Below are 13,125 nucleotides of genomic sequence, written 5' to 3' on the forward strand. Positions count from 1 at the left end.
TGTGCAGATAGAAAGTAGCTTTGTGAAAGTGCAAGCCAGCTAGTGAACATTCATTATTAGCAATAACAAAATAAATTACTAATTGATAACACTAATGAAGCCTACTAACTTCAAGAAAAAGGAGGACTACGGAATGTAAGTCCTATACTCCCCTAGAATTGGATTAAAAAAAAAACAACTCAGGGAGAGCAGAGTACATTAAATATTAATTTTCAGTTTTTCAAGAATTTGGTAAGATTTTATATGTGCTTAGTTCAGCAATGGTTTCTTGTGGCTACTGAAGGCTTGAACTTTTTAACTCAGAAAAAATGCTGTATGGACTGGCTGGAAGCACCCTTCTGATGTGTTCCTGAGAGGGGAAGGAGTTGTCTTTTTGTGTCGGGACAACAGAACATATTAGTATTATACTTTTAAAACATCCATCTAATTTTTTATGCTTAGTAAATGCATTCACATTTTTATGTATTTGGGAGTATTTTCTGCCAATATATAAGAAAGCTACACCTTCTTATAGTCTTCTGGATCCGATAGCATTTTAGCAATAGAAAACGTTAAGCAAGTTAAATCATTCAATGGGTAGACTTCTCAGATCCTCAAAACTCCTCCCATGGATTTAGCCTTCTTGTCAGTCTCGTTTTTTTAATGTTTCCTAATTCACTCCCCTGATGATGTGTCATTCTCACACAGTAACAGCCTTAGCACCTGTGCTTTATTCCCAGTCTGCTGTCAGCACTCGCATCGTACGTTACAGCTTAGAAACAAAAGGGAGAGGCATAAATCTCTATCATCAGCTGTTTGTAAAATATGTTTGACAGAACTGAGGCATATCAGCTGAATGTGGTACAGCTATGGAGGGAAATCACAGTTCTGTACTTGTTCAGACCAAGTGGTCATTACTTTAAGTATCAGCTTTAAGGAGAGACATTCCCTAGCTTGAATCAGGGCATGCTGCAGTTTGTGAGAAGCAGAGGTCTGTGTGCCCCAAAATAAGAGCCTGTGTATGGGCGACTGCCACTAGGTCAACTGAAGCATTGGAGGTAGAGGGGAGTAGGACATGGCTCTCTGCAGGAAAAGCTCCCGCACAGAAACCTGATCTCCAGGTGACACACGGATTGAGGGGTACTACAAAAATAGCAGCCCTGGCTTGAGAAAGTGGAATGAAATAGCAGAGAAATGGTAAATAGCAGAGAAATGAACTGCCACTAGCTGCTTACCTTGTCAGATTGTTTTGTGTTTTGAACATGATTATTACAGATGCTCCATCATTCCCACCTTTGTCAAAGAAGCAAGCCTATAAATGCTTGGGCAGGGCCAAAACTTTTCCAATTGCTTTTTATCTTTGACTGACTTTGTGTTTTGAGTCTGCATGTGCTGTGGGGAAATGCATATGCAGAGTGGTTGGACAGATTTGCAGATCCACAGACAGGTCAGGCCACTGTGAAATCACAGCTATGAAGGAGTCACCTCCAAAAGAAGGAAAGGATATGCAGCACATCCTGTGCATCAAAATGGCACTGAGTTTTTTGAATTAATGACGGGACACACAGTCACACCCAGAACACATTATGTCTAGTCAGGATGTGGCTTGCTGAGGTCCAGAGACTATTTTTCATAAATGTGTCTATGCTTTAGCTGGTGATAATTAGAAATTAATGCCAAATAGACACAAATACTTTTACATTGTTTTCTAACTCATACCATAACCATATAAGTGGTTTCCCCCTTTCCCCATGCACATTTTACTTGGCATTATATCTGCATCAGAGAAGAAAGGTTACACAAGATCCTACTCTAAGTTCGCTAAGGTAAAGTTGGACAGTCACTGACATACACAGTGCCAAGAGCAGCAGCAGGGAACTGGCAGATGAGCCTTTAGGCTTTCTTGTGAAATGTTTATGTCCGTAGACAGCCAGATAACTACAAGCAGGCAGTTTTATAGTTCCACAACTACATGGAAGCTGCCAGCAATTCAACAGGAGTATTTCCATGGACAAAAGGTAATGAAAGAAAGAAATGGCCACCATCTAAAAGTACTGCAACTCAGAACAACAGATTAGCACAGGGAGAAAGCAAAAAATAATCAGCACAGAAAAAGAAAAACCTACTTTTTGCTTTTCTTCTGCTAGATGTTCATATAAAGAATACTACTAGAATGTTCCAGTTGAGAAGATCATTGTGAAGAACAAAAGAATTTTTAAAGAAGTATCTGAATATGGATCACAAAAATTGTCCTTTTTATATATTCAGACTTGGAAGCATTCCTGTAACCCTGGTGAAGCCTAGGCGTGCTTACTACCAACTTTATTTTTTTCCTAAAGCTACCTAATCTCTATAATAGAAAGTGCAGGCTGAGATCACCATGTACAAGACATTAAATCCTGTTAAATTACACAAGCCACAGGCATTTGCAGACATCTTGATATGCCAAAGTGTTTATTATTCAAAACTCATTTACACTATTTAATTTTTGTTAGTACATGTTAGCATTTCATTTTCTTTACGTGAAGCAAGCACAGGAAAGCACTTACCATCTCACACGACTAGCAAATGATCCCATGGTGTGTCGTTAGGATGTGTCAGAACTGAGATTCTGTTGTATGACATTTTGATGACTATCACTGTATTCTGATCATTGCAGATCTTGGTTTTCTTTTACGAGTCACAGCAGTGGTCAGCTGTTGAAAGCCTCTGTTTCCAGTGGACACCTTTGCCTTGCCCTTTATGGGATCCTGAGGTTTTAAAGTAAACAATTCATTCTCTTTCCGATAAGACATATTAAAATATTGATCTGGGGGTGGGAGATGGCCCTCACTGCACAGAGCCAGAGTCATCTTCAGTCAAACAGATTGAAGAACAGGGGAAAAAAATCCTTGAAAGCTCCATTTTCTCTCCCTTTAGAGACGACATATGTGGGCAGGGAAAAATGAAAAATACTTTTTTTTTTTTTTTTTCAGCTGCTTGTTCTCCTTAACCCCAAGATGCAGTGTTTACTAGGTCTTCATATTAATTACTTACTTGTAGCAAGAGTGAATTCATCAGTCTAATCTTAATGTTCACTGCCGGACTTTACCAATCTTTTTATTTTGATTTACTGTCTTTTTGTGCAGGAATTTTCATAACTCTGCAAGAGTCCATTGCATTTTTAATTAGTTTCATTTTCCAACTCACCTATGAGATTAAGGAAAAGTCTGACTTCAGTTAAACCTATCTGAACACTAATGACAAAAATGCTGCCTAATCACGGTGTAGTTCCAGTCTCAGATACACTAATAACATAATAATGGCTGCAGACATGAATAAAAGAGAAAGGTGTGTAACTGTGCTTTTTGTGCAATAAAGGAGCTATATTTAGAGCAGTCAAGAATAGTTTTTTTGCCTTATGAAAAAACTGCAGAATCATTATTAGAGATATAATGACATATTTTTCTAAACTTAGTTTTAAAAGCAACGCCACTGTACCATTTCCAGTTTTGTTAAAGTTTTTAATTAACACAAAGCACAAATGATTAGTGCTAACAGGTGACATGTAGTAGGGAAGTGGAGAATGAAATGAGACAGAAAAAGAAAAAAGCACGTGCCTGAGTGTTGGCTTTAATACTCTGCTCTATATGATAGAGTATTGAAGAAAGTTATTGAAATTAAGAATTTTGTAAGAACACAATCCTAGTCACTTACTCGTAGGTTAGAAGCACCTGTAATCTGTGCTGTCTAACTTCAGGTGTTCTATGAGAAGGGAAACCATGGCTACCTGCCAAGCTCAGCTGGCTGTGCAGCTACTTGCATGCACTGATACCATCTCATTTTCTATCCTTAAAAATACATGAACTTGAGACAACTGGGAAAATTCTGGAGTGAATCACAGTCATCTGATTGCTTAACATCAACCAAAACAGGGTATATTAAAGTCTTTAGAAGCATTCCCACTAACTTCTAAAAGATCAGGATATGATCTACAGCATTTGTATGTATGTATATTCTTTGTGTATGCAGACATCTTGTGCAGTGAGACCTGACTGTGACATGATTATTACTACTAACAGACTTGCGTTAAAATTAGGCAAAATATACCCCCAGTTAAAACTGTTGTTTAGGGTCCCAGTGATTAGAGCTTTTCGATGCTGCTCTCAGCCTTTGTGTTACCTTCTGCCTTTGGTCTGTTCAGGAAACCTGCTGACGCAGGGACTGCTTTTCATTTGGTACTGATAGTGCTTGTTTTCAGTGAGAAGTGTCTTAGCCGGGATATGTACATGCACACAGCATGAAGAAGATGGAATTAATAGTAGAAGCAGCAGCATTAGTAGTAGGTCATAGTCTGCTTATAGTACTAGAACAAGTCTAGGGAGAAAAATGTACTGAAAAATTACCTGTATAATTATACCAGAGTTCTGGGTGCAAACAACACATGCTGCTCTGAAAATATGAAGATACATCTACAGCAGGTATCTGGCAATAAACTTATAAATAAAAAGAGGACAAAACATCTCAAAAATAAAATGTCATCCTGTTCTCCAAAAATAATAGAGAAAAACTAAAATGTGCTACATTTCTGTGCACAAAAGAAACACCACTTACCCAGTGTTTTGGGGGATATGTTTCTGTATAAAAGCTCTTTTCTTCAAAATGGCAATCTGCAATTGTAAATGAAGTACACATGAAGCCACAGATGAGAGTCTGAAACAGCATTGCAACATTCATTACTGTTGCAGACTGGTTTTGGTCCAATTCTGTGAAATTAAATGCCAAATTATTTGGAAATTCTGGAGAAAAAAAAAAAAAAAAAAGAAAAAAAGAACTGGTTTGTTTAAATGTCAGCACAGGTGACACAAGGACAAATAATGCAATACACACTGCACATTCATCCAAGAGCCAAATTCTTCTCTTGAAAAAATGTAGGTATGACCCCAAGCAAAATTATCTAACTTCGAAGTTCATCCTAACTTTGAAGTTGGCACTGCTTAGAGCACTCCCTGTGACCTCCAAAGGTCCTTTCCAACCTGAAGAATTCTGTGATTGTCTGACTCCATTTTATGTGCTCTGCTCCTGTTTACTAAGGGGTCGCTGTACAAACACTGAAATTTGGTCCATGGAAGAATTCTTTCCTATCATTTTTCTTACATGTAATATGGAGGATATGAAGTGTGAAATAGGTATCTGAGGAATGAAGTGCTTTCCATGTGAAAAGAATGAAGGAACAACTGCAAAATTGTGGGAATGATAACTTACCACAGAAATAAAAACTGGATTTTCTATGTGGGGAATTTTTAACAATGGGATGAAGGAGATGGGCAACTGGACCCTCGGCTGAGATTCTGGTCTGAAAAATGTGATGCCGAAAGATGTAGAGATTTAAAGGGAAATTACTGAGGCACCAGTCCAAGGAGATTCCCATCCTGTAGTCCTGTGGAATAGATATTTAAACATTTTATTTTACTTTGCTTACTTAGATTACCAGCCTCAGAATTTAACAGTTATACTGATGGCCATTCGCATATGAGAATTTGAGCTATTTTATGGCTTTACATTTATGGCTTTACTCAGCCTCTATCTTTAATGAGCATACAGTGAATGCCTTTAGAATTAAACTGAGCTGGAGTTGGCTGTTTTATCTATGGAAAATTTTACAATTCCCCAGCTGTGGGCATGGTTTAAAACTTTCAGACTACTCTTGGTCAAAGTTTTAGGCCACATCATTTTATGGAAAAAAATGATATGAAACTAATGATGTATATGAATTTGTCCCTTTGCTATAACATACTAATTTCTGTAGAGCTATTCAGATTTTTGTCAGTTTAGTGTATGACCATTACATTTGTGAGAGGAAATTGCTACAGGAATTACTGGGCTGGAAGTGGGCAAAATTGGTATTTGTTTATCATTTTATTACAAATTCCTACAATATCCCAGAGGCAACAACCTTCGTGAACATTAAAGGAAGCACATTTTCCTGGCACTAATACTACAATATAATAGGCAAAGGTAAGGCATATATAGCACTAGGACAACTTAAATTACAGCAGTGAAAATGTTGTGACCCTTGTTAGTCAACTGCAAGGGGTTAAAGATTACCTATGCTGGTCATTCTGACTACTAGATAGGGAAAGATTAACTTAAAGCATTATAAAGTAGAGCAAAGGTATTTAACCTGGAAAACATGATCTCTCCTGATTACTTCTGGGGCTCAGTAAACGAAATTGATTTGAATTTCCCAATCATCAAACTCATTACATCAGTTCTAGATCATCCTGGCATTCTTCACGACAATTCACCATCTGACAGATCAGACACAAAGAATTCAGGTTGAGGATTATCTTCAGATTAAGTAAATTAGTACAAAGTCCAACTAACAATGTACCATCCATGAAATTTGTGTGTTCCCCCAGCAAAACAGCTGTGGATAGAATTTAAGTAATTTGTTGTAAGCAGATGGCTAACACAGAAAACCTGTGTTCATTTACCTGACCCTAGGAGCAACTCCTCACCCACCAAGAATACTACTCCCTCAGAAAATGTTGTTACTTGCTTCTTAGCTTTAAGTCTTTTGCTGAGGTCAGTGATACTGCTTCCATTCATCTGAGAAATTACTTACCAATCAATTAATTACCATTCAGACAATCAGATATTATCAAAGACACAGAACTTCATTTTTCCTGCCAACCACTTCTGCAACCTATGCATTTCAGGCAAAGCATTAGCCCTATAAATCGTGAATCTCAGCAGATCGAATTATTTAGTAATGGACATTTACAACGAATGCGAGATAAGTTTTTTGTAACCTGTCTTCCTTCCTAGATGCTACCAGGAGGTCTGCAGACCTCCCCTCTACACACAGCTAGCTGTAAGCACTGAGTGGTAACGGCCCTAAAATTGCCCTGCTCCTGCCTTGTACAAACTGGTACTCTGAATTTGGGTCAGTGAGTATTGGTTCACTGTGCTGCTGTATGATTTATTTTGGTCTGCCAGTCATCAAACACATAAAACTTAGTAGAACAAGTGTTTCTGTGATCAGAGAGATTTGTACCACCACTTCTCTCTTGGCCACAATTTCAACTCTTTCCGTACTGTGGTAGATACTGACATGTTACACACATGGGGTCCAGAAAGTGTAATCTTTGATCAGTAAGCATGGGCTAATCATTTCAAGACTAGAGCTCTAAGTCATTTTGGAGTCTGAATCCCAGTAGTGTTATTGCCTTCAGAATTTGCCACAATAAGTCAAATCTTTGCTCAGTAGTGGCTAATGCCACCTACGTCAGAAAAGAGAAGAAAACAAAAGTTAGCGCTTGTTCCACAGAGGAAAAGGTCTTAACATCTTACTAATTTTCACTCATGTGTGTTCAGTGTCGTTGTATCTGTGTGATACTTTTACACCCAGCAGAGGAATGATTCAGATTTTTACCTGCAGGCTTTACCCCCCACTCTCACACCTGAGAGGGAAAATAGCGTGGGTGCGACCCTCGCAGGCAGCGGAACCTTCCGGAAGGCGCCCTCCCGGCACAGGGCCTGGGCTGGGGGCAGTCGGCGGCTGTGTTCTGCAGGGAGGAGATGCACGTTTTCTGCCTGTGTTTTCTGCTCCCTTCGGAGCCATCTCACTGCAGCTGTCTTTGGCCTGCTTGGACCTGCTTGCAGAGGACACGGTGAGTGTTGGTGGCCTGCGAGGCAGCGCTCTGCAGCCTGGGCAGCTGAGCCCAGAATGTCCCTTTCTGGAGGGAACGGTCTGACCACCCACGGGAGGGAAAAGCACCCCACGGGTGAATTCAGCTCCGCTTGTCTGCACCAGAGCAGATAATGAAAATGTTGTAGAGAGTAGGCTGGAAAGGGTGCCTGGCACTGATTGCTTGCTATAATCAGCTCTAATTAATCATTGTTTTAACTTCTCTGTGAGTGATGAAGTTCATTCTGGATATGAGTGGTCACCACGTGCTTTGCCTCTGTCTCCCACTGTACTTCAGGTGAAGCATTTCAGCCAGTACAGCTCAGCACAGGCTTGGGCTGCTTTTTATTATTTTTGTCTTTTGATAAAAATTGCAGGCTCAGAAATTGGTTGAAAAATCATGACACTGTTTTCATAATTCTGTGTTGAAAATTTAACCCATCCTTTTGCTACCAGTTTGAACTTGTTCTGGCCACATGGTGACTGGAAAAAGAACTCTCTAGAATTGACCTCTATAGCAGGAGTGCATTGAGCCAAGAAATAGCCAAGTTAAGGGTACTTCAATGGAGCTTAGCAGGGCTTTTTCCCCTCTTTGTTATTCCTCGACATCTGTTATAATAAGCAAAAATAATGTGGCTGTAATATCAATGTTTTGGAGACAAAAAACGGGGACAAAATCAAAAAATGTTAGTTGTTATATGACATTGCAGACATTTCACTTGCTAAATGTAATCTTTACATAGATCTCATGTTTAGTCTCCTCAGGTAGTAGTGTTCCTTAGTTGACTAACTCACTGTCCTATGCAGCATGAAGTTGAATTTCGTGTGGCTATTCTAGTCCGGGATGCCATAGCTCTGCTGAACTGAGATACTTGTCACAAAACCTCGATTTCAAGGCCACAGAAAAACAATCCGCTGTTTCTTTTTCTAGTCTGTCTGAGTAGTCATGTTTCTGTCACAAAGGGTGTGTGTAAGGGAAGGGGATAAGCATCTTGAGCACAGCTGTCCCTCTTTGCTCAGATTAATGCAGGTGGCTAGAGTCAGGCATCACAATTTCTCTTCATGTGTTGCAAGACATTTCTATGGGGAAAAGAGAACAAGGACTAAAGCAGGAAGAAAAAGAAAGCAGCTGCTTCTGTGAAAATAGATCTTCCTCTCTTTCAAACAGAAAAATTTGATATATTGGTAATTGGAGAACGCTATGGAAGGGATATTGTTTCAGGAAGCAGAAGCTGGTTTTCAGTTTGAAGCCTGAATGGCATCCTTTAACCTGGCCAGTGAGATCTATGCAGTTTGCGTGTTGTGGATAACTTTGCACGTAGAAACAACAGGTGAGTAAAATATGGATTTTTGAGCTCAAATTAAAATGAAGTATTGGCAATTCTGGGCAACATTGCAGCATTGTTTAACAAAAATATTGGAAGAGGAATTGTTAATGTGCTGGCTGCTGAAGTAGGGTTTAGGAGTTATACTGTTGTTGAGACAAAGAGAAATGAGTAAGTCTTCAGTAAAAGTGGGTGTGATGGTGGCTTGGGGACCTTTCTAGAGACTTCTGAATCCTTGGATTCAAAGCAGATAGGTCATCAGAACAGTCTCTATTAAATTGTAAAAGATTACCTATGCACTGGGTATTAAATTTACTGGATAGTAATGGCACTAGAATTATTGCAACTGCTCATCTGGACTGACTTGGCTGGAGTAAGTTTCCAATTGACAACTAAAGCAGGAAAGATTTGTTCTAAGATCATCTTTGTAATATGGTCACTCTGAAGTGTTAATATTCAGCAATTAAAACTGCAGGAGTCATTGTTCCCTTGGCATATATCAGATTCTACTTTTTTTTTTTTTTTTTTAAATGTGTATCCATAGATGGTAGAAAGACAGCTGGATTTGAAGTTAATCATCAGTAAACTTGTGTTTCCCCCCTCCCCTCTCAATCTCTATGCCTGGGAATTGACTTAGAATTTCCAAGGGTGGATAAATCAGGTTTGTGGTTAATAGAATAAGAAGTGATCCTATGTTCAGATGGTTTGGGTAGGCGTGATAACCTCAGTCTATGCCACATGTGCAGTTTCTGTTTTGTGTATTGGAGAAAGGCTCTCTGGGCAAGACTGTTCAGGACAGAGTAACAAACTTTTTCACATTGGCTTCTGGAAATGCTCTGTATTTGCAGTCTTCTAACTGAGCAGCGTGGCACAGAGTTCCCAAAAACACTTGTCTGAGGTGTAATTCCAAAATCAGTGTTGATCAATGAGGCTTAGCTATTCATGTCCCAGCAATGTGTTGGGTAAAGTGCTTGACTTCCAACAGTGAAGCTACATAATTTCCAAAGACATATATAAATGAAATGCTGGAAAACTTACTTAGGGATAAGTGATCTATTTTGGGTTTAACAAGGGCAGATTCCACTGGTATCAGGTTCCCAAGAAATTTCCTACCCCATGGACCATGCTTAACCAATGTTCACCTCAGGGACTTGTTACCCTGCAACAGATGGTAGCACACATAAATGCTTCTTGGTATCTTACAGAAATCTGGTGTAGCGTACCATAACTTTGGAGTCTAAGAAACTACCTTTTTAAAAATTGTTTTTTTTTTTTTTTTTTTTTTTTTTTTTAATATTGAATGTTAACAGGCATGCTTTTGATGGTGTTTGAGAACATGCTATCCTGTACCTTGCCAGGAAATGTTTGCTATAAGAAAGGAAACGTGCAGTATTGTGGTCCTTCCTCATGTACATTCATATACTCTGTTGGCCTGCGTGCAAATGTAGGCTTGTTTTTGAAAGGAAGAACTCAGTGTAAAATGGTAAGAGATTCTTACTGCCTCCTCGATCCTAGATAGGGTGGTAAATGGCTGAGTGTATGAGCTTTTAAAGACACCTGGCAGTTTTGATGTTAATAGGACTTAAGTGCAAATAATGGGAATTGGCTGCCTCTAATCACATAGCAATTCAGATGACCAGAACTTTAAATTTATTGCCATGGCCACAGCAGTTTCTCAGGTTATACAGCATTGTGCTCAGAATGCATTTGAAAGGCAAATTAATTTGAAACATCTCCCTTTTTTCTGTGCTTCTCTCCTTACTATCTCATTGCTTTGTTATTAGTGTTAGAAAAGGAAATGAATTTGACCAGCAAACTAGTTCCTAAAACACCAATGTGGAGGAGTGGGGAAGAAAACTGCAAGTTCAGTTTGCAACAGATGGCCATTTGAAATATTTATATCTTGAAACAAAAATATTTTTATTTGGAAGTGCAACTGAGATGTTTCAGTATTTTTTTTGGAAACAGGATTAGCCTGTAATAGTGTGTATAGGGACTATACTTCAGAGCCCCCATAATGCAATATGACATTCGTCTTTTGGAGTATCACTGATAGCTTCTTGTTGTTTCTCAGAAAACAAACAAATAAAAAAAACCCCACATATCTAAGCTACATTTCTTGTAAAGTCATGCAAACCTATTGAAATATACGTTTAGTCTCAGAGGAGTTGTCTTGAGCTTCTTCAAGTTTGAATTTTCTGGCCTTTATTTTTAAAAGCTTAAAATTTCTACTGGCAATAAAATAAAACATCACTTTCTATGTTTGTTGTTTTTCTGTTGTATTGGAAATCAATTCAACATGTTCAATTGCTGTTTCAGTAATATAAGTAGATTAAACTCTTTTCCTACGTAGAAGATAGGCTTGAGTTTATATAAAGAACAAGTAGAAATTAGTTATTTTCTTGTTGAAGTGAAGGTTCTTAAACTATGCAATTTGTAGTCATTTCAACACTTTACTTTCATGGCTTATTCAGGGATTCAGAAATTATATATATATACATATATTTTTAACTGGTAAGCAGAATATATTCTTAAATTTTTGTTTGCTGGATAAATTCTGTATGAAATGAAATTGGAACTCACCTGCTGTTCCTAGAATACTCTTCAAAACTTGTTTTTCTTCTGCGGAAATTTATTATGACTGGAAGAAAACAAAACAAGAAACCCACCACATATGCAAAGCTTAGTCTTTATCCCCAGTGGAGAGTGGGTTATTTTCTGCTGACTTTAGCTGATGTTTTTCCAGCTTACTTTCAAACAATATCCTACTGCAGCTATCTTTGAAACTGCATGCTGAGAATGGCAGTGTACAAAGGTGGCATTTGTATCCACTCTGCCAAAACAACAGGCTCTATGTGCTGCTCTGGGGTCAGAATAGACCCTTTCTGTGGAGTTTGTTAAAGATTACTCAGTCTGAAATGTATCAAGAGCTAGTCTTCTCTTTGATTTGATCGTTACTGTGGGTATTATTTCTCCAGGACTTGTCAGCTCTGGTCTGCTGTTTACGCTTGTGATAGGACTTAATTTTTCACGGTGGTATTTGGCAGTGTCTGTTTGCTAGAAAAGTTATTGCAGCTTCAACACCTGTGAGTAGTTTCAATCACTAGTAGTGCTCTCTCCTGTTACAGCTGTTAGGCTGCTCAGTTTTGTGAGCACAGTCCTGTTCTTGGAGTGAAAGAGCTTGTAACTGCAGTGCTTTGACTCTCCTGGCAGCCTGATGGCATGCTAAATTGAGGTATGCTTTAATAAGACCTGGTCAGTGATGCAGGGAGGACGTGTATTTTAACATTGTGAAATATGCCTTCTGGTGGGGAAAATGTGCATGCATTTCCAGTGTCATTGGTGATTTAAGCTACGATATTCTCATTGATAGCTTGTTTGAGCCATTTCACATACATGAACTTGAGAATGTTAAATATTAATCATTCTTATCAGCCCTCTGTAAGCAGTAAGTCAGAGCCCTGTTTTAACTTCAGGTAAATGAACAAACGAACTGGGGCGATTCGTGAAACTAAGTGATATATGTAGCAAGATTAAGTTTGTTTCACAACTCCTAAATGCTTGTGGAACATAAAGTTCCATTTTAATTTAGGATTGGTGAGTAACTCAGCCAGACACAAGTAAAAGGTCTGTGTGCAAGCTACCTCGGTTGTGTATTACAATATATTTTAAGTGAAAGCAAGGGAAAAAATGGAATGGACTGTGTTAATGTGATCTCAAGAATACAAGCTGTGTCCAGAACTGCACTGAAAAACCTGAGCAGGGTTAGTTATCCGTCTTCGAACTTTTTCTGGTTTCTTCCTAAAGAAGCAATGAGAAAATAGCGTTGTTCCCTGAGATGGCTGCTGAGGAGTAGCTGCAACAGTAAGATCCTAAGATCCTGGTTTAATTCAGGTAGCGAGGGACGACAGGAGGTCTCTGGTCCGACCTCCTGCTCAAAGCAGGGTTAGCTGTAGGGTCAGACCAAGCTGGTCAGGGCTTTATCCAATTGGGTCTTGAAATCCTCCCCGGGGGAGAGACTGCACAACTTCTCAGCTTGACCAGATGTAATCTGGTGCATCAGCTGTGGAAGTACCAGGTACTGAGCAAGGTAACAGCAGCTGAAACAGCTGCTCTTTGGCCCGAAGCTTCCCATGGGAAATCTTACCA

At 39.0% G+C, this 13,125-nt stretch overlaps 1 protein-coding gene across 12 annotated transcripts in view; it reads left to right on the forward strand.

Annotated features, from left to right (window-relative positions):
• ALPK2 (alpha kinase 2) overlaps positions 1 to 13,125 on the forward strand; it is a 79,903-nt gene that overhangs the window by 44,446 nt on the left and 22,332 nt on the right. For 9 of the 12 annotated variants that reach the window (XR_014619256.1, XR_014619257.1, XR_014619258.1 and 6 more), the window contains one exon: positions 7,403 to 7,634. The exons of 1 other annotated variant lie outside the window; for it this stretch is intronic. Coding sequence is in view for 3 of the 11 variants with exons in the window: in XM_084304388.1 (XP_084160514.1) it covers positions 7,403 to 7,634 (232 nt within the window). In the remaining 8 variants the exon portion in view is untranslated. Of the gene's footprint in view, positions 1 to 7,402; positions 7,635 to 8,819; positions 8,983 to 13,125 lie in introns of those variants that run through there. 2 more of the 12 variants (XR_014619263.1, XM_084304385.1) reach the window with 2 other exon arrangements.

This window comes from Netta rufina (assembly GCF_964035555.1).
Source record: "Netta rufina genome assembly, chromosome: W".
Classification (NCBI taxonomy): Eukaryota; Metazoa; Chordata; class Aves; order Anseriformes; family Anatidae; genus Netta; species Netta rufina.